Below are 27891 nucleotides of genomic sequence, written 5' to 3' on the forward strand. Positions count from 1 at the left end.
GAAACAGAAGAGCAAATGAAAAAAACAGCTGTCCTTAATCCTCTTCAATGATGAAATCAAATGAAGTTAAAAGACACCTCATATGAGCAAGCAAGCATCAGATATCTTAGTTTAATCATCCAGTGGATGACTGACACTCTGGAATGCTGGGATATCTGCAATGATGGACAGTGCTGATAGAATCCAGCCGTTTGTCTGAAGCCCAACACACACACACACACAACTACAGACTGGCAAAAACAAGCTTCCAATCACAGCTTTCAAGGCACCACACTGCTGAATCCACTCCCAGCTCAGTGTGAAGGGTGCACCTCTGCTCTGCTCCTACCAGGATTCAATCACAGCTGCTCATGGGGCTCAGAGTCATAGACTGAGCGCAAACTCTGACACACCAAAAGACCAAGGATTTTGATGTCATTACTGTAACATCTGTGCCTCTGTGCCCTGTTTCATTTGCATAAATCTGACGTTCTGTTTCCCGCAACTAGTTGGTTTTATTTGAGATGTTAGACACACACTAACATTACTAGACAAAAAGTACACCTGTGTTATATCTTTACTTTGGCAATGTTACCAGTAGGTTTCATTAGTGAGGACAGTGAATGTAGGAAAGATACCTACAGTATCTGTAGGCAAAACTGGGGCCTATAGTCATAAGAACCACAGGGAATTTTAGTACTTTGCTGACAAATTCTGGCCTTCAGGACAGACACATTTTTATTCGAAACAGTTTTAAAACTGAGAGGCAGGTTTTTAAAAGAAATATTGAAACAGCATTAAAAAGGGAAAAATAAAAAAATGTTACAGTAACCCAGAGGCAGTGCAATTATTTAAAAAAACTGTTGCATGAGGATGTCATTCAATCCTTGTTTGTGGCCTGTTATTGCTCTGTGCACAGTCTTCTGTTGTATTCACTCCTGCCCTAGGACAGTTCATGCACCTGCCAAATATCAAACACATCCTTCCAGGCAAAATAATGCTTACACATTAACACAATATTTTTGTCAAAAATTTGACTTTTTTCCTTACAGACTGTTTAAGGCATGTTACAGCTTGCCAAAACAATTCTGACGTGCTGAATGACCTGTTCCTGTTTTGGAATATAATTATGCAATAAAGTTCAGATTTCTCAAAAAGCACTGCTACAAATCCACAAAGACCTGGTTTTCATGTTGCCTCGGCTCCCAAAAACTTAACAGAACTGACCTTTGGCTGCTGGACACGATCAACTATTTTCTTTTTGGTTCTATTTTTATGTTTTGGAGTGTCTGGGTACTTCAGCATTGCATAGAATAGAAAGTTGAGGGGGGGAACCTCAGTATGCCCTGAATTCTTTCAGACATAGACAGAGCTACTCCAATAAACCCTTCCTACGCACCCAACCTAATACACATAAAAAACATTATCTGCAGAGGATTTTAATGTTTGGAAGCAAGTCTGTGGCTAAGGATCTGCGCCTGTGCCTGGAAGGTTACAAGTTTGTATCCCGCGGCCGGCAGAGGAATCCTACTCCGTTGGGCCCCTGAGCAAACCCTTAGCCCCTACTGCTCCAGGGGTGCTGTGTAAATTGCTGACCCTCTGCTCTGACCCCAAGCTTTTCTCCCTGTCTGTGTGTCTGCTGGAGAGCAAGTTGGGGTATGCAAAAAGACAAATTCCTAATACAAGAAATTGTATATGGCCAATAAAGTGATCTTATCTTATCTTACATAAATAGAGGAAAAAGTCATTCTGCCATTTGTTTTTCTTACAAATAAATCCTCCACAGTATAGGTCTTTTTGGAGAATGCTGAAGGACATCATGGCTGCCTTTTGCCTACAACACACAATGATTTGAGTCAGCTACCTGGGTATAATTGCAAGCTGTTGATTTGCCCCTTGAAGAAATCACCATAAAGGCCCTATTTACAGGAAAGTTCAGGGTTACAGAGAAGTTAGGATTAGGGTTGTGTTAGAGGAGTATTGGTACACTAGGAGAATAAAGATACCTGGAGTTTTTAAGTGGCCAAATTGAGAAATGATTTGTTTGTGAAGACCACTCTCATCCCAAATGACAAATTTAATTAGTAACTATTTCTGTACCATTTAAGAAGTAGAAAAGAGTGTTACCACCTTAGAAAGTGAAGCTAAGAAAGACACCATCAGTACTGGGACAGGATATCTCTAAGGAAAACAAGGTTGTTGCTGTAAGTATTGTTGATAAACCTGTAGGTCACAATGTTTTAAAATTTTAAAAACTCCTGTATTATGAATGGAGACACTGTGTTATAGGAAGTGATGTCCTTCTGCTGACTCCTTATACTCGTGTCCTGACAATTTTGTCATTAAATGATCTCATGGCATTACTCATAAGACGTGTCAAAAGCTACATTTCACTCTGGGCTTGCAAAATCTGGTGTATGCTCTTAATTCAGTTTGTGAAACAAATTCTTACTTCTCCTCCTGACTTGCTGTATATCGGGGCTGCTGGCACAGAATGTCTGTTGTGGGGAGCTGCACAGGGGAGGTGAGGCTGTACGTCTGTTGTGGGTCCCATCCTGAAAGTGAAGCGCTTTGGGATGATTTTTAATTCTTAAAACGAAATGGTTAACATTGCGGACTCCACTTCTCTTTCTCTGATGCACAGCTCTCTCACCCTTCAACCCACAAAGGCCATTTCAGCTGGTCCGAGCTTCTGAACTTAAAAAAAAAAACCCCATCAAAATACACTTCATTAACAAAATGCAGACCTGATAATACTATTTACATATTTACATTCAGCTTCAAAAGATTACAAATAACTATTCTTAAAATTCTAGTTTAAGATGTGGCTTAAGATGCTACTCATCTCTGTTAGAATATGGACTGTGATGTCAGCTTAGGTTAAGGTAAGTCTTAAATGGGTCCATAGTGCCAGAATCACACATTTCACTCAGACCCACCAGAAGAACTAATAAGAGTATTTTCAAAGCAAGTTTCCTCTGTAGTTTTCCAGCACACAATTTGCTCAGAATTTACAAAAATTTAATTTAATTTAAACTTCAGCCACCTTTACAGAACTATGTCTAAGTGAACATTTTCTTTGCCTGCACTCTTACTTGCTAGGCTTGTTTAAACTTTTTAAAATGACACTTTATAGATTAAAAAACCATGAAAGATCAATAGAAAAACCGCAAGAGTTTTTTGCTTTGTAGCAAAGTGCTTCAACAGTCACCAAATAGTACTTTAAATACCAGGAAACAGAAAACCCCTTTCCAAACGCCTCTCAATTTGTGAAAGATCTTGTTTTTCAAGGTATCAGCTGGGAGCATTCAGGGTTCCTGTTCTGAACTTGAGGAGGGGAGTTTAATGAGCCCAACTAGTGCTCTGGCCAGCCTACTCCGGCATACTTGCTGTTTGCACTGCAGCATTACCAGAAGGGCTTAGCTGTCATCACCCATAACTTCACACTCATTAAAAAGGCATGTCGGATAAAAGCAGGAAAGCAGTAAAAAATCAATATGAAGAGAGTATGTGGGTGTTATAAAGAGTTATATGTTTTGTAATTTTGAATACTGAAAGATAGAAATGATTGTAGCTACCGTGCCTTCAGGCCAAGACCCATGTGAAACTGATCTTTAAAATATATGGTGTGAGCTGAGTCTCTAGTGGTGAGAGTTTGGAATAAAGGTACCCCTCATGTCACTCTCAGGAAGGTTTGTAAATAGGGGGCACCCCCTATGGTCCTGCTGTTGGTGTTTGGTCCCAGAGGGTTAGTAATTAGTTTTAAAATTCCACACTAAGTCTAGAGATAAGGAACAATGCCGGTTTTTGTGCCTGAGGACAAAGCGATTCTGAATGCTTTGGAACCACACAGGCTGTTTCATTGCACCAAGATGCATAATTTCGGAATTGGTTCCATTTTAAATTCTTAAATTAGAAATTGTTCATACCTACACATGTGATCACTGGAGGATCAACCTAAATTCGGAAAAAGAGTAATTCGTATTTCATAATTTGTGGGTTAGAAGGTTATAAAATGCTGACAACCTTTGACATTGCATAGACGGTTCGTGATGCGAGGAAGAGCACTAGCTTCTTTCACTCTAGAATATAGCTATATAATGAGTCAAAAATGACCCTGATGACTGGTTTCTTGTTTTGCTCTTTAAATTAAATGTTTATCATCTGAATACCATGACATCCTTAATTAAGCTGATGTGAACTCTGTTAGTTTGTTATATTTTACATTAAATGGGATCTTGTATTACTATCCAGATTTTGCATATGTGGAGTCAAAAGTGATCCATATGTGCTTTTTATTAAATTCAGTGCATTTCACTGGTCATTTACATTTTTCTTATGAAAAAAAAACACCTCTCAGCGTAAGGTTCTGCCAGATCCAAAAATGAAACGGTGTCAGTTCTGTCCTACTGCAAACGACTGCGACGTTCGTATACGTTCGTATCTGCAAATAATTTATTTCAATGTTTCAGTGTTTAGTCTGACATTAATACTGATGTTAATAAGGACACACTGACCAGACACTATAGTACATTAATTCGACCTCAGCTGCTTTTACAGAAAGATTATCTTTGCTGACTGCCCTATCTTTCTTACACCCGAAGAAGGCTCCACAGCTGAAATGTTGTGTTTCCGTTCTTCTCTTTTCAGCATGGAATATACCTTTACTTCATCCTTTGCAGCCTACGCATGCTGACGCAGCTACCCACCTGATATATAACATTCCTATAATCACAACTATGAATGTCCACTGTGGGCTTTTTTTCCATGATTGAAGCATTGAGGCATTGAAGCATATTTTATGTCATGCCGAAGTGTCATAATCACTGAAAAATATGTTTTAAAACCAATTATTAGTAGTTAGCAACTTCTGCTTGTAATATTTGTGTGCGTCAGCAGTGAAACTGCATGTTGATTGGTGGAGGGCCTGTAAAAGGCGCATACACCCTGAAATACAAGTACAAGGACAGAGAAATGTGTCTGGACTTTTATATTGTAGACACTCATACACCTCCAGTATTTGGACTAAAAGCATATTTAGACATGGACCTTATTAAACTAGTCTTATCTGTGACCACCCCTCTGAGACAAAGCCAATCTTTCAAGATTTTGCAGATGTCTTTACAGGAATTGGGCTTTTTGCAGGTGAATGCACTATCCACCTCAGACCAAATGCAGTTCCTGTAGTATACCCACCGAGACGCATACCTCTTGCACTGCGGAGCCATTTTAAGGAGGAGTTGCACAACATGGAGAAGTCATGGAGAAGTCAGGCATCATTGCCAGAGTCACAGAGCCAACAGAATGCGTTAATGCACTTGTGGTAGTGGAGAAACCTCGCACGGGTAAACTCTGAGTATGCCTTGATCCAAGGGATCTGAACAAGGCTATCAAACGTCCACACTACTCCTTGCCAACGTTTGAGGACATTACACCAAGGTTGGCTGGTGCACGCTATTTCAGTGTCCTGGATGCTAGGTCAGGTTATTGGGCTGTCAAGCTCACAGAAGAGTCATCAAAACTAACCACGTTCAACACGTTGTTTGGGCGCTACAGATTCCTACGCTTGCCCTTCGGGGTAATTTCAGCTCAAGACGAGTTTCAGTGGAAAATCGATGAGACATATGAAGGCCTCGAAGGCGTTACAGCGATTGTTGATGACATCTTGGTCTATGGGAGAACCAAGGAGGAACATGACAGGAACCTTCGCACTATGCTACAACAGTCCCGAGAGCGAGGAGTCCGACTCAACCCAGAGAAAAGCACGATCTGCGCCACTGAAGTCAACTACTTTGGACATCTCCTCACCGTGGATGGGATCAAGCCAGATCCAGCTAAAATCGCTGCTGTGAAGGACATGGAACCTCCCAAAGACAAAGGAGAACTTGAAACAATACTAGGCATGGCAAACTACTTAGCAAAATTTGCCCCTAGCCTGTCTGACATCAACGCCCCACTGCATCACCTCCTAAAAGAATCCAGTGAGTTTGTTTGGGATGCACAGCAGGAAATACCGCCCAGCACAGGTAAAAGAGCCCATGCATCAGCCACAGGATGCCAGACAGGCCATAGCAACCAACCTCTTCACTTGGGACAATAAAGAGTAAATGGTTACTGTGGATTACTATAGCAGGTACTTCGAGCTCGACAGGCTTTAGAGTACCACGTCCACGGCCGTAATACATAAGCTGAAAGCAGCTTTTGCCAGACATGGCATCCCAGAGTCTGTGATATCCAACAAATGCCCACAATACACATCTGCCGATTTTGAAACTTTTGCTAGTGCATGGGGATTCACCCACATTACAACAAGCCCACATTATCCTCAAGGTAATGGCCTTGCAGAGAAATATGTGCAAATTGCAAAAGCCCTGACGGAAGAGGCCAGATATGACAAAAGAGACCCTTACCTCAGTCTCTTAGAGTACCGGAACACCCCAATTGACAACTTCAAATCCCCAGCACAGCTACTGATGAGCTGCCGCCTGCGTTCAATACTCCCAAACACCAACCAGCAACTTCAGCCCCAGACCATCTGCTACAAGGATGTACTTGCGAGGAGGACACAGAGGCAGCAGCACCAGCAAAGGTATTACAACAGGTCAACCAAACCACTCTCTCAACTGCAGGAAGGAGACATTATCCGCAACCAGGAAACTGACCGATGGAAGCCAGAAGTCGTCATTCAGCCAGCCATAACTGAGAGATCATATTATGTGCGTACTGCAGAAGGTCGGGTGTACAAAAGAAACCGTCGCCATCTGCTCAGCACAAAAGAAATACACAATGCGCACACAGACACAAGCTTTGACTGTGATGAGCAGTGCACCCCCAGTACACAGACGCTGAACCACTCATCCCAGAAGTGCCAAAGACAGATTCACACTCCGCCTATTACCACACTAAATCCGGATGCATGGTGAAGCCCAGAACCATACTGGACCTATAAATGTAAAGGGTGTAGGCAGATCGCTGCCCTAATAATAATAACAAAATATTTGTAATTGCTACTGTACTGATATTTTATGAAAAGTTTTGGTGGTTGTTGTTGAAAGGTTTTAAGTCATTACATAGGAGTTGAAATATACTGATGTCAGCAAGTAGCTGAGTGATAGCCATGTTAAATTATTGTAAAGAGTTGTTTGTTTTTATAGTGTTATGATCCTGATGTGAAGTGAAGAGCGCAGTAAGCATTGCTTTACCAAATGTTTGCAAAGTAGCTCATTAGGTCTACAAGAGGTAGTTATTCTTGTGTTAGTCATTAACTCAAATTAAAAGAAAGGGGATGTAATATTTGTGTGCATCAGCAGTGAAACTGCATGTTGATTGGTGGAGGGCTGAGCGGGAATAACGGTTGCTCAGGGTCACAGGTCATATGAATGTAGGAGCTAACGGGTTCGGAGCTACAGGTTAAATAATAAAGAGTTTGTTTGAGTGTTACATTGTCGTCCTGGGTTGTTAATGTCTACACTATATGCGTACGAGAAACAAGACACTGCTCACAATCTTTTTCATTGCAAACGGTTGAGTATTATGGAACCAAGGAAGTGAATTTTGAAAACAGGATGTTTTCATGTGAACATACTTGAGGAATGTTAATCGCACTGCACTTGGAGATTGAAAACCCCAGCAAAATATTTATAGCAGCAAAAGCCGGATAGAAACAAAGATAGTGCATCAAAGAAGCACTTCACACAGTTCTTAAACTGCTTAAAGCCCCACATTTGAACAACTCGGACCTTATTAAAAAAATAATTAAGTCCATACTCAACTAGCCTCTGGAGTTTGTTTCTTCTCCCTGCGCACGATGCAGTCCATCCCCAAATACTGCCACGTACCTGTACAGCTGGATGGACTGGCTCAGGGTACCTTGCTCAAGAGTGTAATGGCCGTGTCCATAGGGGCACACAAAGCCACAGCCTTTCAGTTATTGAAGAACCCTAACCACTGCTGTACCCTGGCCTCTTGGATCTTACTAAAGCCCCATGAAACATAAAACCCACAGTTGGTAATCAGTCAGAAAACTCTATAAATCAAATCAAGCACATCAACATAACTAATATGGACACCAGTCTGATAACAGAATATCAATTGCCAGCAAATTATAAAACAAAGCATTTTAATGAGGAGCATTACAGGTATTTTAAAGCAACTACAAGGATAACAAAAAATAACAAAAAAACTTCATATGCAGTGGCTATACATCATTATTCCTCAAAAAACATAGCCTAAATAAACTGAGAGCATGCCAAACCCAGAATGCAGTGCTAAGATTTCACAGGTGTCAGAGTGGTTCTATCAATGGCAGGTAAACCCCTTTCCCAAAGTACCTGCTCTTACTGCTGTAGCGGCAATGCTTGTTAATAAGACAGAATTAAGCGTTGGTATGCTCCTAAAGGAGGCCCCATCTCACCCTCCATCTCTGTGGTGCAGCCACAGAGAAAGAATTTATGCAGGCTGATTTAAGATGTTTTCTTTTGATAAGAAACAAGCTCCCAGACGGGGATGCAATTAGCTAAGCCTGGCTATCATGATCAATGGTCATCCATTGGCGCCTATCAGTCTAGGGAGTGCCGAATGGACATCTGGACTGCATTCCTAAGTGTCAAGAGTAAGTGACTTATATCTCACCTTGACCAACCAATCAGGGACTGGCAGGGCGTGGTAATACCACGTGGGTCTCCAATGCCCGCCAAACTCTCAACCAATCAGCACACATCTGGGTCTTGATCAAAAAGGGAGCGCAAGCTCAGTTCTGAGCTCTCCTTGGCCATTTTCGCGCATCCTCAGAGACAATCACGTGACAACTGCTGTTGTCTGTAAAAGGACTTGGACTTTGTTCTAAGTGCGAGGCCGAGGATCCCGTACGTACTCAGAATTCTACCAACGTGAATGCTCCGCTTGATCAATGGCAGCCTACAGTTGGACCCTTGTCGACAACCTGAATAGCTTATTCAGAAGCAGCGCTGGACCGGGAACGAACCAGCTTCTTCCCAGGCAAAAGAGTGACTTGTGAGGACTCGCGGTCACACTCTGTGCATAGAGACTTTCTACTAGCCAGCCGGACTGCTGGTAGATCCCCTCGGAGCAACGACTGCCCTGCGCGCCGCAGTTAGATTCCTCCGCCCGTCCTACTCCGAGCTGCACCTCGACTGGTTGGCCGGTAGCCAGAGGACGCCGACACAACGCCCATTGGACAACCGCTGGAACAGAGGCTGCAACAGAGCCTGTCAGCAGGTTTGGTGTTCGTGCCGGGAAATTCCAAATCCATACACAATGGATAAGTAAACCCCATGTTCTACATTGCGTCTCGAGAATTCAATTGTACTTCAACACAAGTTGTTATCAATTTAATTCATGAGTAATGTATTTACTTCCGAGTTTAGAGTAACAGTGGGTAATAACACTGATAAGCGATTTGGTAACCGAACGATATATATTGACATATATTCTCTGTTGTGTATCTCTTTGTGTTTGCATCTCTTCGAGATTATATACCTTGTATATTAATAACCCTCACAGTAAGGTCTGCCGCTCGTATCCAGGCAGACTAGTATATGTTTGGCGCACAGTTTATATTAATAAATGTATCCCGTGTATTGAACCCGTGTGTGTGCGTTGTTAGTTGTTCTGACGATTGATTTTCTAAAAGCCCCAACGAACAACCTCGTGATTACTGCAACAATTAATAATTGTCTCAGTAAACCCATCAAACCACTACACTGCTAAGATAGACATTTCCCTTTCAGAGTGTCGGAATGCTAATGCAACTTCAGAAAGAGGGCAGAGACTCTCTGACAGGGGGCTACATCTGGTGTTTCAGACACTGGCGTTGCAGTGAACCTGCAGCTGGGATACGTTTCATCTCAGCTCCTTGACAGAATTCTGGAAGAGATTCAGCTCTGCTTTAGTATTCTCACATACCATGCTATTAAAACCATGAAAACATTTTTTAAAAGAGACTATTCTCAGGCTACTGGATGGCCTTAGAGGGATGCTGCTACTATGCGCAGATAAAAATGAATAAGTTAAATTCTTCCTTTCCACAAAAAATATTGGTGCATCTTATATTGGTGAATATATGAACATATTCATAAAACATGCCACTTTTAAACATGCCTTGTCTTACTCAGAATTCTAAACAAACTGCTATGCTACATTTTTATGCTAACTTTTTAAGGTGTCTACAGTAGGTCTCTATGGATAACATAATATTAAACATAACAATAACATTAGAGGAATTACAGCAGATCATTCCTCAGACTGGAATGGCTTTACGTTCAGTGTTTAAAGCTTTCTTTTCCCGCAGGTCTTTCTTTGTATATTGTTTATATCCGTTTAAAAAGATAAGAATGATATTTAATAATCAGTTGTGAGCATATAAAGGTTTACTTGCATGCAATCTCAGTTTATTCAATGGTTCACACAATGTTTAAGTGTTTTCTTTTGATAATGCACATTCTGTGGAACAGAGTAGAGAGTGTTTATCAGGTTAATGATTTACTGATCAATGCTGATTAAGGGTTTTGTTCCCATTCATTCTATTTTTTAACCACTTCATCATGTTATGACGCAGCGGGCAGATTGGAAATAGCCATTTCTGCTGGACAGGCTGAGGAATCCAAGTACTTGATCCTAGTGAAGGCTCGAGGAGTTACTGATGGGAGTTGGTGGAGACAGCTTAACAGGAGAGGCACTGTGAAGGCGGGCAGAGAGTGCAGAGCAGGATATGCCCTGGAGGATGGGCCGTCCGAGACAGAAGGCTTGTCACGAACCGCATTCCTACTAGCACCTCTCACCACCAACACCCACACACTAATTAATCAATTGTCATTCCTCATGCTCTTCCCTATTTATACCCTCTCACTCCACTCAGTCCCCACTCACTATTGAGAATAATAGTTGGCTTTCACTTGTGCGTGTAAACTACTCTCGACCTGATTTCTGGCTACCCGACCTTGTTTTCCTCATGCTTCGACTTCGTCTCGTCTCTCGTTTTGGATATGGATGCTCTCGACCTGACTCTTGTGATATCAAACCTAGCTCTTCTACCTTGACTACGACTTTTGCCTTTTGCCTTTTGCCTTTCGGATTTGGACGCCAATCACTAGCTACCTACAGTCTCAGTGTCACAAACAGTTCTTTCCGGGCCCTATGCAGATGACACAATCCGGAGTAGTGAGGAAACACTGAGGGAAAAGTCATGCAGGAGACGGGAATGAAGACAGGGGGTGTGTTCTTGGTGCGCTGGTGTACGGGGAAGGTGTGGCCGAGGCAAACAATCCGGGTAGAGTCCAAAGAGATATCCAAAAACAAGAAAAAGTATGAGTCCATGGCCAGGCGATCCATCCGAGTCAAGAGGTTAAAAACAGGAACCGGGTCGGAACCAGCAGGCAGAACGAGGAAGGGCTGGAGCGCCCTTAAGAGGAGGGGTTAGCGATCTTGACACTCGGTGCCGCATAGAGTCCAACCGGGTTCCCCTACCACAAGGTTGGGTTCTCCAACCTTGTCTCGCGAGACACTGTTTTATTTCAAAACTTCGACCCTGGGACAAACAGAGCTGGCAGCCCCAGGCCCAAGCACAGGAGGAGGAAGGGGAGAAGAAGCAGACACCTGGCGCGATTGCGGAGATGCCCATTCAGACCCGCGTTGCCGTCTATATTGCTAGCGAATGTACAATTGCTTTGGATTTACAGTTCATCGCACGGACCACTCTGCTGAAAACACCGGCAAACACGCAGGAGGTGGCGTGTGTTTTCTCATCAACAGCTCCTGGTGCACAGACACTAAGGTACTGTCTCAGTTTTGTTCAGCTAATATCGAGTAGCTCATGGTAAAATGCCCGCCCTTTTATCTACCTAGGGAATTCAACTATGTTATTCTAACCGCTGTTTACATCCAACCACAAGTAAAAGCTGAAGCAGTGCTTGGTGAATTGTACAGCGTGATAAACAAACATGAAAGTTTGAATCCTGACTCCACGTTTATCATTATGGGGGACTTTAACTGCTGCAATCTCAGGAAAGTTTTGCCTAAATTTTACCAGCACCGCGCAACGGCTGTAACACTCTTGACTATTGTTACACAACCATTAAAGGTGCTTATCACGCCGTACTCCGACCACACTTTGGGAAATCAGACCACGCCTCTGTCTTGCTGTGGCCAGGATACTAGCAGAAGCTAAAAGCTTCACCCCTGCAGAGAGGACCACGCTGCGCTGGACCAGTGAGGGAGCAACAGCTCTCAGACTGCTTTGAATACACAGACAGATGAAAGACTCAGCCATAGACATCAATGAGTTTGCAGAGACACACAGTATATCAAATACTGTGTTGATATTTGTGTCCCAACTAAAAGAATTAAGTCATACCCCAATCAAAAACCATGGTTCAACAATATCATCAAAGCTAAGCTGAAGGAGCAGTCTGTGGCCTTCAGATCTGGAGACCCTGGGCTGTACAGGAAAGCCAGGTATGACCTGGAGAAGGCCTTCATGCAAAAAAGGGACTACAGAGACAGGCTTGAATCACAATGTGGGGGCATTAACACAATGCGCTTCTGGAATGGCCTGAGGGCTATCACTAATTACAAAGGAGAAAAGGGTGTTATAACAACAGCTGATGATTCACTGCCTGACCAACTAAAAAAGTTCACACCTGAAGAAGGCTCCACAGCCGAAACGTTGTGTTTTCTTTCTTCTCTTTTCAGCATGGAATAAACCTATTACTCGTTCCTTTGCAACTTCTATGTGAGGTTTGATGCTCACAACATAGACCCTTCTCACAGAACGCCCAGTGAGCCTGGGGAATTTGTGCTGCAGCTGTCTGAACAGGAGGTACGGAGAGCCTTCGGAAAGGTGAAGCCACACAAGGCTGCCGGCCCTGATGGCATCCCCTTCTGTGTTTTAAAGGCATGTGGAGCACAGCTTGCCCCTGTCTTCACTGTAATATTTAACATGTCACTATCCCTTTCTACTGTCCCACTGTGCTTCAAGAGGACTACTATCATGCCACTACCTAAAGCAACCAAGCTGTCATGTCTGAATGACTACCGCCTGGTGGCACTCACCTCAGTAGTCATGAATTGCATGGAGAAAATGGTGATGGGACACATCAACAGTATAGTCCCAGACTTCCTGGATCCATGCAGTTTGCTTATCGGAATAATAGGTCAGAGGATGATGCTGTCTTCACACCACTTCACACCACTCTCGAGCACCTGGACAAGAGGAACACCTATGCCAGCATGTTATTTATTGACTTCAGCTCAGCCTTCAACACAATTGTGCCAGGCAGGCTGGTGGTCAAGTTCAGGGGTCTGGACCTCAGCAATCCCATTATCAGCAACTGCATTATCAAGTTTGCAGATGACTCCAACGTAATTGGTCTTAACAGCAACAATGATGAAACTGCCTACAGGAGCGAGGTAGCAGAGCTGGTGGAGTGGTGCCACAACATCAACCTCACACTTAACATCAGCAAAACAAAAGAGATTATAGTGGACTTCAGGAGGCACAGTGGGCATCATACACCCATCATCATTCATAGGGCTCCAGTCAGAACTGTCAACACCTTCAGATTCTCTGGCCTCCTGATCACTGAGAGGCTGAGCTGGTCAGAGAACATTGCTGCCATCCTCAATAAAGCCCATTAGCGCCTTCACTTCCTGAGACAGTTAAGGAAGTGGGGATGAGAAAGACAACACTCACCAATTTTTACCGTAATACAATTGAGAGTGTCCTCACCGGTGGTATTACAGTGTGGTATGGTGGAGCCACATTTCAGGACAGAAAAGCCATACAGAGGGTTGTGAGGTCTGCACACAAAATCACTGGGACTGAGCTACCTTCCACTGGGACCGGATATATCTCGACCGCTGCCACAACCAGGTTCAAGCTATACTTTGGGACCTGATTCACCCTGGCCATGATCTGTTTTCACCCCTGGGTTCTGGTAGGTATCGCAGAATCAGAACACTGACCAATAGATTCAAAAACAGTTTCTTCCCCCAAGCAGTCCACATCTTAAGCAGCTCAAATTAGCACCTGCACATATTAGCACTGTATTAGTACTGCCCTGTTTGCACTATGTCCTTTCTTGGCTGTATTATAATGTATATTGTCTGAATTTATTGTCCATGTCTGTTTGTCATTTGTGCATTTTTTATTTTTATTGTTTTTTTCTTTTCTCTTTCTCTAATGTTACTGGGTACAGCTGAACGAGTAAGCATTCCAATATACTTTTTGTATGTGGCAAATAAAGAAATCTTGAATCTTGAATCTTGAATTGGGCTCAGGGCCCCAGTGCTGTGATGAACTGTAGCAATACTAACCACTGTGCCACTGTGCCATGCACTGTGTTGTGTTTCCATCCTTTGATTACTATTTCTTAGTATGGCATCTAAAAACACTGATTATACTGTTCTAGTGAGCAGACTGGATGGAAAAGGCTGTTAGTGCTATAGTCTCTTCTCTCTTGTACCCTTCACGCTAGGTACATCGTCAAGAGAATACTTAACTTGAAGGAAGCAATTTGGAAACATTAAGTAATGTTCATTACCAAAACACTGAGCAAGTAATGTTCATCACCAAAACACTGAGCAAAATCAACTGTTCTGCAAGGATTATTTCTGGAGCCAAATCAATACTCCCAGGTAAGAACTTTAATATGTACAGCATATATCTTCACAGCCATGCTGATGACACTTAAAATTATGTGCCCACCACTCCTGACACTGATTCACAGTTTCCTCTTGAACAGTATGCTTGAGTCTTAAGAATGTGATGTATCTGAATTTCATATACCTGATCCTCAACTGTTTAATGCTGGGATACTACTGATTTGTTCCTCATACAACATCTGATGAAGCTGAAATTCAAATAAGGTTTTTGAAGAACATAATTATAATTTGACCAAGGGAATGTTGTCCAACCATTATGATATTATCTTGCCCAGCCAAATACAGAATAGTTTAGGTATGCTTTTGTATTTTTCTTGCATTGACTACTGTAATACTTGGCATTGTTTCAAAATCCATTCTCAATAAGATGCAATATATCCAGACCCCAAAATCGTTAAAAAATAAAAATCTTAAAAAAAGCTTAGAGCAAAGATTAACACAAACTGCACATGATCTTTAGATCACTTGATTCTGTGTTTAGCCAGACTAAACCAAGCAACATTCCTTCAAGAGATCAATTATTTTCTTTCTTAGCACCTAGAATGTGGAATCAATTTTATAGCTTATTAGGGACAGTGATTATATTGTAATGCATACAGCTTCCATTGCTTGTGAGAGCTGGCTTACCAGAGCGGTGACGTCACCGCCCTTCCTTGTGAATAGCAGGGACCGCAGCCACGGGGCTGAGGGGAGATTTCCCTTTGGCTCAAGAGGCTGGGTCCCTGTTGAATGAAACTGGAGGCCCAGGTTCGAGTCCCCGACAGTGGGGGGCTGACCTGATGCGGCAGCGGCAAGGGCGCCCACGTGAACCCCGAAGCATTACATTGGTGTCAGAAGCGGGGTGGGATAGCCCTTTGCTGAGGACGCCGAATTAAGCGGGGGGAGAGTGTAACGCATACGGCCTCCATTGCTTGTGAGAGCTGGCTTACCAGAGCGGTGACGTCACCGCCCTTCCTTGTGAATAGCAGGGACCGCAGCTGCCGGGCTGAGGGGAGGTTTCCCTTTGGCTCAAGTTTGAGTCCCCACGTGAACCACGAAGTGCTACAATATTAACATACAATTAAGACATTCCAATGTTTTATTCCTTTATTGTGAACAAATGTATTTCTATATTGCCATTATTTTATACTAATGGCCTTGTTTTAGTTTGAAAAGGGTAAATGAAAGGGGCTTACATTTACTTTGAGATGTTGTATATGAAAGGTGTTGAACAGAATACAAGTGAATTTTGCATATGATTTGTTAGTTAATACAAATTAAGGTGTGTCAGAAAAAAAAAGAAATTAAGAGTGGTAAATAAAATAACCAAATGTCACAGTACATTAAGTATTTATTAACAATCACAAAAATAGCACAACGAAATAACACAAAAGGTACACATCATATAACATTAAACATAAAACACATACAGTATAAGTTACAATATATATAAAATAAGGCATCTCAGAGGCCTGTGTTCAACAGACTCCAAAAAAGTACAATGTTAACCTTCTACCCTGAAACACCACAAAATTCCATGACAACACCAATGCCTTAAATTTTAAAATATGACTAAGCACTAACCTGGATTCTCAAAAGTGAATATACATCTATCCCCCTATTGTAAAGATGCATTAACTCTCACCTGGCATAAAATTTAGCATAAAACCTCTCTTTTGGTGTTGGATGTTTATTCTGTATTTTGATTAACCAGAGTAATTCCCCTTTGAATATTTGTGTTTACTGGTTTACTGATAATCTTGGCTGCAACTTCTAAAATTGAATGAATTGCAACATTTGTCTCTAAAACAGCTCTATAGGTCTCAGGTATAAAATGGCTGCAATGCATTTTGACACAAAACCTATCATTAACAGATAAAACACCAATAGAAATGGCTAAAATCTTTACAAGTGCTCAGGTACAGTACACAAACATCAAAACTTTAAAAAGCGCAATGTTTGCTGATCTTAAACTTAAAATAACAGTTTTTATGGTTTAAAAAACACTAGCAGCGTGATTTCACATCGACGTACTTCAGGATCATCGAACGTACTGAATCGTACTGTGCACGTGTTGAAAGGAGAACAATGTTCAATCTGTTTCTTATCTTAACTGATCGCTTTGTAAAACCAGCACTAAAGCCTACAGAACTACAAGGTGAGAAAGAGTTATGAAAATTGTCTACACCCACAAGGTTAATTACTGACTTCAGTAAATGACTCGGGGCTATAGTCTGCACTGGGAATTTGTGTAAAGAGGGAACAGCATCTTGGATTAAATTTTCGCTGTGCAAATAAAAACAGTACTGCACTCCTGAGAAAAAGCAGTAAAACTTCCACAACCTGCCGAGCCAGACTCCCGTTTTACTTTTCACGTCGTCACACTGCAACCTTTACCCTAGGAACGATCTGATTTTTCTCCCAGTTTAGTATACTTATCACCATTTTCTTTTTCTCCAAATCCAAAATTATAGGTTGTGTACGGTGCAGATAAGCAGTGGATAAGCGAGAAACACTAATTTGACCTGCGCTGTGAAGAACTTTTCTCCTTTTAAAAATTACCAGTTTAATAGGTTGGGAGTTTACTTTCTCTGATAAACATGCTAACTCTTAAAACCGTTGCAGATAACAGTACTACAGACGTGCTCATGGCGCTCTCTCCGCTTGGACTGGGGAGCTGCTGAAACAATAGTGCTGTAAATCGAAACACGAGGCAACATTTTTTCAATATCTGTTTCAGCATCTGTGTTTAATGTTTAAACCAAATGTGTATTATACTAAGGTACCAAGGTTCACGATTTTAGGCGTGGCACATCCCTCCCCACACCAGTTTCTGAAAGACTCCTTTTATCGACTTAACAATTTGCATGTTAATTATTTGCACGTAAAACTCAAACCTCCCACATGGGGACCGTGCAAAAACCCACGTAATGCTGGAGCTGCCTCAGTTTTTGCACCGCTTGCTCAGTATTCGTAACAGAGACTGGTTAGACGGTCACGTTGGTAAGAAGCTAATTACCTGTAAAATTAGATAATGTCCATCATTCCAACACTGTAAATTTTGCATGATATCTGCATAGACAAAAGAATCAAATGTTTAAGTGTCTGGATGTAAAACAACAAACAAATGGCATTTTCAAAAAGTGATTAGAAAACTGACAGCTGTTAAATAAACCTTCATCATGCTGTTGTAAAAAATAGTGAACTGTCAACAGACTTATTTTTCATTGTAGCAATTTAGAAACCAGTTCAGCTATTTTGGAAAACAGTGTTCTGTGTATCTAAAGAAACATCACATGTAAAAGAATCACATTCACAAGTCATTATCTGGAAAAAACAACAAAAATTGTTATTTTGTAGAATAGAGATTACATAGGTAAATTCATTATGATTAACATTTGTCTTCATCAAGGCTAGTCAACAGGGGGGTCTACAGTGAAAGTCAGCTTGCAGCAAGACAATGACCCACAATATACTGCCTACCTAACCAAGGAGTTAATCAGGAAGAATAAGTAGAAACATTTGAACTGGCCTAGTCAATCTCCTGACCTGAATCCTATTGAGCAAGCATTTTACTTGTTAAAGAGGAAACTAAAAGTCGAGAGAATCCTACAAACACCCAACAACTGTGTTTGTAGTTAAAGCTTCTCAATGAAACCTATCAAGACTGTTGATGTTAATCTGTTGCAGACTTGAAACATTGCATGTAAAGTGTATATGACCAAATACTAACTTCACACTTCTTAAATTAATTTAAGGTAATGTGGAAACAGAAGGAAATGTCTTTCCACTAGAGAAATAACAATATTGTACACCAGTACCAAAACCAGGAAGTCATTACATGTTCATTTACCATCCCAGCATTGAAGCTACAAAAATCTTGAGGGACTTATTGCCTGAAGTTCATGGCCATTTGGTCTGGTTAGACCATGGCCTTAGTGGGGTTGCTGGGAACTGTTGAGAGTAGCTTCAGTGCTCTTAGAAAAATGAAGACCTAATTCTTACGAAACGAATTTGCCTGAACAATGTAGCTGTTTGGCACATTCATCAAGAACAACTTGATCATTTGGAAAGAAAAAACATTGCTAGCAAAATATTGCTGCCAATGTCCAACACAGAAATACTTTTTGATCTTTTCTTTAGAATATCAAGGGTACTCTTATCTGCTGACTGGCAAGGACACTGTGGAAGTTTAATCTATGTAGCTTAATCTATAGTGAAAGAAAGAGGCACTGTGAGAATGTCATGGTAATGTGTTGTCTACATGCAAGTTCGGTTACGCTTTTTATTTTTAGTTGAATTTCTTTAGTCATTTTCAAAGCATACCCTTTCATTCTTCAGATACCCCCCTACATGTTTGAAATGAAAGTTTTTCTACTTTGATGAACATCTGTGGTGATGTCCTAAAAATATAATTCTATTAAAAGTGAAAACACCTTTTTGGGAGAGATATTTTAAGACATGTTACAAACAAGAGGGTGATTTTTGATTGCTTTACTTTACCGGGTAAGTCAACTGAGAACACATTCTCATTTACAAAGAAGACCTGGATACCTGTTTATACATCTAGGCATTGACTGCACTTGAGAGAACTACCTGCTCAAGGGTTTAAGGGGAGCATCAAATTAACAACCTTCTGGTCTGGGGTTCAAAACCCTATAGTCTGATCATTGTTGTTTTAACTGTAGTACAGGTGATCCCATTGTACACAGTCTTCCATTTAGGAAAAAGTGAAACAGACTATATTTAGAGCATCCTTTCTAGCCTCATCTCCTGTAGGATAAGCAGAGCAGATCTGGAAGAGGCCTGCTCATTCGCAATTACTGCTCATCAAAATGCTAGACAGCCTTCTCATATCTGTTGTCTTCATGCAAGTTCATGACTGGAAGCTCACAGACTCTCAGTCCTGCCCCTGTCATCCTCAGCTGATTATGTTGAAATACGTTGAAACATGCAGTTTCAGTGGAATGGATACCAGCACATAGCCCCTTCTGTCACTGAGAAGCTGTGTGACAGCTGTGTGAGTGACATTTTCTCTGCAAAAGTACATTATGTTAATTCATCCACTGCACACTTAGTTTGACAACTGGACATACTTGGTTAAATGACACATATTCTTTTTTACAAAAGACAAAGAGAAAGTTGTTGCAAGATTTGAACAAAATGCATCTTCGTTTAGCTTGGCTTCTTAACAGAACTTAAGTATATTGCATTTACATAAATCTGTCCTTTATTTACAGTAACTTTAACAAGAGAAAAAAAAATAAAGAGGCCGTTCAGGACATATAAAAGCCGTTTACATCCAAAAGACGGCATCAAGCTCAGCATGCATGGCGCCAGCGATTGTAAACAGGGACCTGAGAGACTTCCGCATCTCCTTTTCAAGTCCTAGAGTCAATATAAAAAATGCTTTTTTAATAAAACTGAAGTTAAATTTTCATGATTAGTTTTTTTACATTTAAGTAACAAGTGTTAGGCAGACGGTCCTGGAAATTGGAAAGTACAGTGAGTCCACAGGGCAGAAGAAACACAGGCAGCACACACTGCCATAACCACCCAGCCCTGAAGGGGTCATTATAATTCACACTATTTACTAACATAATATTCTCATGTAATACACTTTAAGTAAAAACTTGAGATAAAAATAAAATTTCAACACATTTGAGGATAATGCGATTTCTCTTCATTTAAAAAATAAGAGCACTGATATGTCAGCTGTCTTGGCACAGCTCACATGTGTCATGTTATAAAGTGCAATCCCTATAGAAAGTACACCCCCTTCAAAGTTTTCAGTTTTTGTTTTCTTAAAGTTTTGTATTAAATTGTATTAAAAGTTTTTTTATAATTTATCCACATAACCTACTTCAAATTTTCCAAGTGGAAAAAAAAATTAAATAATTTAAAATAAATTAAAAAAAATATATAATTAAACTGAAATAGCCTAGTAAGATAAGTGTAAGTGTCAACCCCCCACACCATGTGATAACACTTGTAAATTAGCTCAGAGCTCTAGGAAAAAGTAGTTATGGAAAAGCACAGGTCAGGGGATGGATATGAGAATATTTAGGACACCTTAAGTATCTGTTGGAGCATACGGATGCTAATTACTTAGAAGTTGAAATTGTACAGCCCCATCAAGACCCCGCCTAGATCAGACAAATTCCTCCAATCTAGACTACTGAGAAAGAAGTAGATGGATCAGAAAGACTACCAACAATCCAATGATAACTTTGACAGAGCTGGAGAATTTTATGCCAAGACTGGTCAGTGTCATCTGACAACAATATCCCAAGCACTTCTCAAATCTAGTCTTTATGGCAGGGTGACAAGAATGAAGCCATTACTCAAAAAAGCCCATCCTATGTCCTGTTTGAAGCATACAACAAAACACTTAGGAGATTCTACGGCCACGTGGCAAAAAAGGTTTGAGGTCTGTTGAAACTAAAATGGACCTTTTTATCCTAAATGCAAAGTGTAAATGCTTTTGTGCAAACCAAACACAGAACATCACACACAGAACAACATCCCTACTGTGAAGCATGGTAGTGGCAGCATTATGTTATGGGGATGTTTCTCAGTGGCAGAGAGTGGAACATTTGTATGGATAAAAGAGAAAATGAATGGAGCAAAGTACAGAAAAGTCCTTGAGGAAAACCCGCTGTCCTCTGCAAAAAAGCTGAAACTAGGACACAAGTTCACCTGTTAGCATGACAACGACCCAGAGAACACAGCCAAAGCAACACTGAGTGGCTAAGAAACAAGAAGGTAAAGTTCCTTCAGTGACCCAGTCAGTCTCCACCTAAATCCCGTCAAACACATGTGGCATTACTTGCTGTCTGTCAATGTTCCCCAAGGAGCTTCACAGAGCTATGACAGTTTTGTACAGAAGAATTCTAAGAGACCTTTGCCAGAGACCTATTCCTACAAACTCACAGCTATATCTGTTGCCAAAGGTGCTTCTACAACATATTAACTCAGTAGAGTGGAGACTTATTCAACTTTGATATTTCAGTTTTCATATATTTTTTTAATATGTATTTTTTCCAATAAAAACATTTTCCTCTTAAAAGTGTGCAGGATGGTGTGTAGATAAGAGGAAAAAATCCTAATTTAAATGCATGAAACTCGGAGGCAATGATACAACAAAATGCAAAAAAAGGTTCAAGAGGGTTCTCAGTTTCTATAGGCACAGTAATAAATGAGGCTGTATGGTGAACATTGTATTTTTTGTGATCTAGGGGGATGGTTCCTTCCAGAACAAACCCGGCTCACTAATGACTCTCTGGCAGACCAGAAAAATAGGACTCGAGAAATTCCCACTCTAACTCCTCATATACTGTATTTCCCCTTACTTCTTTTCTAATGTATTTTACAGAAAATAATTGGCTTTTTTGGATTCATTAGCTTAATGAAAGCACTACAGATCAAAATTCATGTTTTCTGTTTTTTGGGAGAGGTTATACTGATTTGTTGAACTGGATTTGCCTCTTGGTAATTTCGATCATGGTAAAACATTTTGAGAAGATGAACTCATCATGGAAAAAATGCTGCATTACCTACCTGCAACCAAAGAAACCCACTTTTGCATTAAGAAGACATGATCAGCTGCAGTCCTCAATAACTCCCACCTACTACCACAAAATTGGCAAGGCACACAAAACAACAGCACCTATAGACACCAAATTACCTTATGAGGTCACCTTGCCATTCCAGCTGTGAGGGGTTTTATTCTCTAAATACATTCAGTGTATGTATTTATACACCTACACCAACCAGAAATCTTGCAGTTTCCATGGCAGTCTGCAAACAGTTGTGGGTTGTTTGGAACAAACTACCTCAGCTTGTTTTGGACACTGATTCACTGGAGTCCTTCAAGAAGCCGCTTGAACAGCTTCTGAGATCATTAGGCAACTGCAAACCTATAGATCAGTGGGTAAAGGCAAACATTCTGGCTACAACTGCAGCAAAATAGGTCAACTGCTCTCCTTTTCTTTTTGGCCTCCCTTGTATTTCTGCAGTCAAACTTGTCTCATTACCTATATGTTTTTGCCCTCAGCTGACTCTGTCAGCCTGAAAAGCTTTTAAATTGGGTGTCACATGGTGAAAAAGAACTTCTCCCCTCCCCCTGGATGTTTCCAAGCTCCTGCTCGAGCCTTCACAACCGCCATTAGGTGACGGCAGCTGTTCTCTCACAGGAGCTGCTTCTCGCAGGGAAACTGCACGGGCTGTATGCGAACAACAACTTCTTCCTAAAAGACTTGTCTACAGGTCATTAATTTCTAAACTGTAACTGACTTTACAGAAAGGTTAAGTAAATCTCATAGGGGAGGGTGAGAAAGTGTTCATGATCCCCTTGTAATTTCCCTGACAGAAGACTGTCATAGCAAACCTAGAGGCAGAGAACCAGAGGACTGCCTTCAACAACAGGCCCAATTTAAAACAGAACCAAAACACTTTTCACTTTTTTCAGACCTGAGCATTTTTTTTATTGAAGAAGAGTAAAAGCACTACACTGATTGGGTAAATGCAGTATTTCCAAAAAGCCCTCTTAATATAAGTTGTAACCAGTCCAAAACAGTATTTAGGATGGTGTCCTAGAGTGTCTTTATGTTAATCAGGCAGTTTAACAATTCTGCTGTGAGTTTGAAGAAGCAGTGTTGGAAGAAGGGTTAGGGCTCGGGACTCCCAAAGAGAGGCCTGTGAATTCAAATCATATTTCTCTGGTAAAGGCTCAGCAGTATATATGGTTAATCTCAAGATTATATTGTAAAAGTGAATTTGTTCTGAACTGATTTTTCTAGTTAAATTAGAAATTATAATGACAATGGAGTTATGACAAATCTGTCTCTCACATGATCCTACAGGTAAGATGCATGAATGAGTATAGTAGAATAGAATACAGTACCACAATACACTCCTGAGCTACAGAAACCTGTCCATAAACAGAGTAACAGAAGAAACATTATACACATGGAGACATTAGCAGTGACAGACTAAAAATAAAACAAAGAGGCAGCAAGTCAATGACTGGGAAATTAAAGCTTAATTGCACAACACCCTGGACAACTGACAGAAAGATAATAAGGAAGCAAATTACATATAGATGTTTTTTACTAAACAAGAGTGTGAGTAAGAGATAACCACGTGGCTTACCCCAGAGTCGTACTGTATATACTGTAAGAACTACACTTCTGTAGATAACTGCTGAGGCACAGATTAGACACAGTCTCATCAGACTGGGAAATAAAGCCCAGCCCAAAAAAGTAAGAAGCCTACTTTATACTCAAGGAATATATGCTATGCATTTCAGCAAGTAGAGCCTTTTATGAGTCAGCTACTTGTGCACCATAGCATGTAGTGCAAACTTTGGAACATTGCACTTGAATTAACTAATACAAAAGAGAAGGCTCCTAACATAATAGAATGAATATTACAAAGTTAAAAGTGGAATAATGTGAAAGGTTGAATTATAAAAGTCTTCCCATCCATCCATTTTCTAACTGCTTCTTCCAATTCAGAACCAGAGCCTATCCTGGGTAGCAGCAGGTGCAAGGCAGGGTACACCCTGGATGGGATGCCAGTCCATCGCAGGGCACACACAGACACAGACATGCATACCAGGGCCAATTAACATTCCAGTATGTTTTAGGACTCCAGGAGGAAACTGAAGCACCTGGAGGAAACCCGTACAAACATGGGAAGAACATACAAACTCCACACAGACAGCACCCTTGTCTGGAATTGAACACAGGGCCCCAGTGCTGAGAGACAGCAATTAAAACCACTGTGTCAGAGTGCCACCAAAATGTTCTGTTCAAGTGTTATTTTTAATATTGAAAGTCTTCTTAATCTTCTCAGTGTCTACCTGAGTGACTCTGTCTCCTCTCATAGCCAATCTAAATTTGCATGATGCCTGTGCACTCCAAATCTGTCTGCAGATGTGTCACAAATCAGGATGAAGAGCAGGTAACTGTCTTCCAGCTTGGAATCCTATTTCTATGACCAGCAACACTTCTCCTGGTCTCTCCTTCAAACTTAGATAGATACATGTTGTTGTTAAGAGCTATCTGAAAGTGAATGGATCATTTTGGTTTATATAATTAAATTTAGTACTGATTTTGCTTGTAAAGATTTTGGGATACCTTGAAATGCTATAGTCCCACTGGACCAAGCAAAACGTGCATATCTTTACCTGAGTGCACCACCATGCATTAAACTGACATCCCTTTTGTCATGTTTTGCTCCACGGCAGAGATTTTGATGTCACATTGGCAAAAAGTTTAAATTGCAGCTGTTTGTGAAGTAGCACCATTCAATTCCAACCAAACTTTTCTCCAAATGGAGACAAATTCCTTCAGTCTGAGAGTTAGTCTATAATTGTAGAAAAACAAATCTTTGTAAGAGTCATAGAATATGTCACGTGGGGGCAGTGCCAGGAGGTTACACTACATAGAAAAACATTTAAATCCCAAAGAACTACATAGCATTCCAAATATAAATGAATATAATCCATCATTATCTCCATGCCTGTATTATTCACAAGGACCATCACACTGCGTTATCATGTATGGTTTTATTCTGGCTGCAGAACTGTAAAACAGACACTGAATAATGAACGGAGTAATTAAATCTGAAAACACTGAAACGGAAGATTCCCGTAAGTATTTGTTATTTGTGTGCAAAGTGCGCATCCTAGACACTGCAGATATTTAACTAATTTAATTATTTTCGCTGGCTACTGAAGATGAATCGTAAATCAAAAACGCAAAACCTCGACAACAAACATACTGAAATGCGTGTTATTCAATGTGTTGTATCATATAAAGTGTGCAAACCTTGATTTTCTTCATCTGATCTGTGAAATGTTTCGTCCCTGTTCATGTTTAAACAATAGTAATGCACACTTGTCACAATACATGTAAACATGGTATTCAATATTAATAACCGGATCATTAATCAACAGTTAATAATTAAGACTTTTTTGTCTTAATTATTAACTGTTGATTAATGATCCGGTATATAATATGTGAAATATACATATTTCACAATATCTTGTCTCTGTGCTTCTGGGTTCATATACTAATCACGATCACATAAAATCTGAACTCGCATTGCTTTCCTACAGCGCTAGTAACATCGATTTTATTTAATCCGGGCTAGGAGCCAACAGTGATGTGCTGTACTAAAAGTTGAAAAAACTAGTAGTAGTAAATAATATAAATTATACAATTTCTCAAATCTATTGTATTGTTATTTATTTAAAATTCTGAAAAGGTTGAGTTGTCAATTATTAATATTAATCCCTGATACGGCAGCACACAAAGAGCACTCTGGCCAATATTATTCCAGATCACGAGCCTGGTTTTCCTCCTCTGTAATCCCACAATTTAACAAGAACCTCCAAATAGTCCCTTCCCCCATATAGATTATAATCTGTATCTGTATGGTGCCCGTTCACCATATTAAATCCCTCTGGACGAATGAGAGATACACTATCAGAACAAGCAGCTGAAACGGGTTACTTTTCACAGTCCGTCCCCACTTGCTCCTTTAAACCGCTATTGAAAGCACAGGATCAATACTCGCAAAATCGGATATTAAAGCAGGCATAATGGAAGCACACAGACTGGCTTTTAGGAGTTCACGGACCGTACCCTTGCAATATCATGTGATTGTTCTACGTGCTGTAAAATAGGCTGCTCACAAACGACGCCAGACGCTTTTAGAAGGAGGTGGGGGAGACAGTTTGATCCCGAAACAAATAATTAAATACAGAAGCCATGTTAACTTTAACATGATATGAATACCTTTCTGTCATTCTGGCTAAAAGTCAATGCAGCCGTCAGAGAAGGTTTAAACGACGGAGATCCAGTTCATTGATCATCGGGTAATGCTGGCAACAGTTATAACGCAACGCTTCTTATCAGGCATGTCTTGAATTTCGTAAGAAAAGGCACAATTGTTACGAGTGTAATCGCCAAGAATGGACATTTCAGACCTACCTGCTCTTTTCGCTTCTGCCAACGGCCGCAGGGGCTTTCTTCCAAAATCTCGCTCTCATCCTCGCTCTCCTCCTCCTTTCCCCCAGACCCAGAGCTCCTCTCCGGGACGGACATAGTCATGTTTTTCTTGCGATTTCTCACTCCTTCGTCTTCAAAACGTCCCTACATAGGCGAGTTACTACTACGTCTACGCAGCAATTGGGTCTAAAATTGCAGTACTGTTGTGATAACAGTAACTCCCCACGGCACACGGCAGCATGAGATATAATCTTCAGATGGTTAGTTTAAAATAAATTCATTGGCGCAATTAAAGCACATGATAACATACTAGAAAATGAAAAATCGAAGTATCCGATTTTTGTTTTAAAAAGACACATTTCTCCGTGAATGTGTCGGATTTGGTAGCGATTGAATACCCAAAATTAAAACGTGAGGGGGTGGACCTTAAGAATCCACGAGAAAAAGCTTTATTTTGCTTTCATGGGCTCCATGAGAACAGCCTGCTGGCGCATATTGATAGGGAACGAATTTTGCAGAAAACGAGATACACCACGAGTTTATGTATATTTTGACCAAAAAAAGGCACGCCTTCACTCACTTGGCTTCCCGGTTTCTTCTTTTACAGTGTTTACTTTTCTACATATATCAACCCCCTCTGGACTGCTAGTCCCTGCCCACACATACATCATTCACGATTTGAATACAGTCTCCCCCTGTGGGTCTCAAATATTTACTCTGCATCCAGTTACCGTAACATGTGGACATTCTGCGTAATTGCACTTTGCAATGTCGAACACGCAAGGGAGCAGACATACTGAACAATACCTCAAGTATTACGTTAATGCGTCAATTCAAAATTATGGCACGATAAAGAGAATGTCAGGTACATTTTGTTTATTTTAATTTTAAATTCAAGCATCTTAATAGGGCGTATATACCAAATGTATATTATAATATCACATCATATTTACGGGGCAATATATGATATATTTTTATTTTTATTCTTTTCTGTCTCTTCACTCTCCCTCTGTCTTTTACAATTTTAACACAGGGGGATATAGTCATCATCACAATCTTTTAAAGAGACTATAGGATAGGTAGCGTTCGGCTCGACGCACCGCCCCATAGGTTCGAAGAACCGCCCTACTTGTGTTGGTAATCATAGGAAAGTGACCCTAAATGTATGTAAATGAGTTTATACAGTATGTACCGTGTGGTTTTAACCAGCAGATAACATATTCATACTCTGAAC

At 40.7% G+C, this 27891-nt stretch overlaps 1 protein-coding gene across 2 annotated transcripts in view; it reads right to left on the minus strand.

The window, feature by feature from the left end:
• nrbp2a (nuclear receptor binding protein 2a) overlaps positions 1–27338 on the minus strand; it is a 96731-nt gene extending 69393 nt beyond the window's left edge. The window contains exon 1 of one of the 2 annotated variants that reach the window (XM_088643258.1): positions 26640–27338. In XM_088643258.1, the coding sequence (XP_088499384.1) occupies positions 26640–26759 (120 nt within the window). In that variant the 5' untranslated portion in view covers positions 26760–27338. The remainder of the gene's footprint in view (positions 1–26639) is intronic. The other variant, XM_088643257.1, reaches the window with a different exon arrangement.
• Between the last annotated feature and the right edge of the window lie 553 nt (positions 27339–27891).

Source organism: Lepisosteus platostomus, chromosome 8, assembly GCF_059453375.1.
Source record: "Lepisosteus platostomus isolate fLepPlt1 chromosome 8, fLepPlt1.hap1, whole genome shotgun sequence".
Lineage (NCBI taxonomy): Eukaryota > Metazoa > Chordata > Actinopteri > Semionotiformes > Lepisosteidae > Lepisosteus > Lepisosteus platostomus.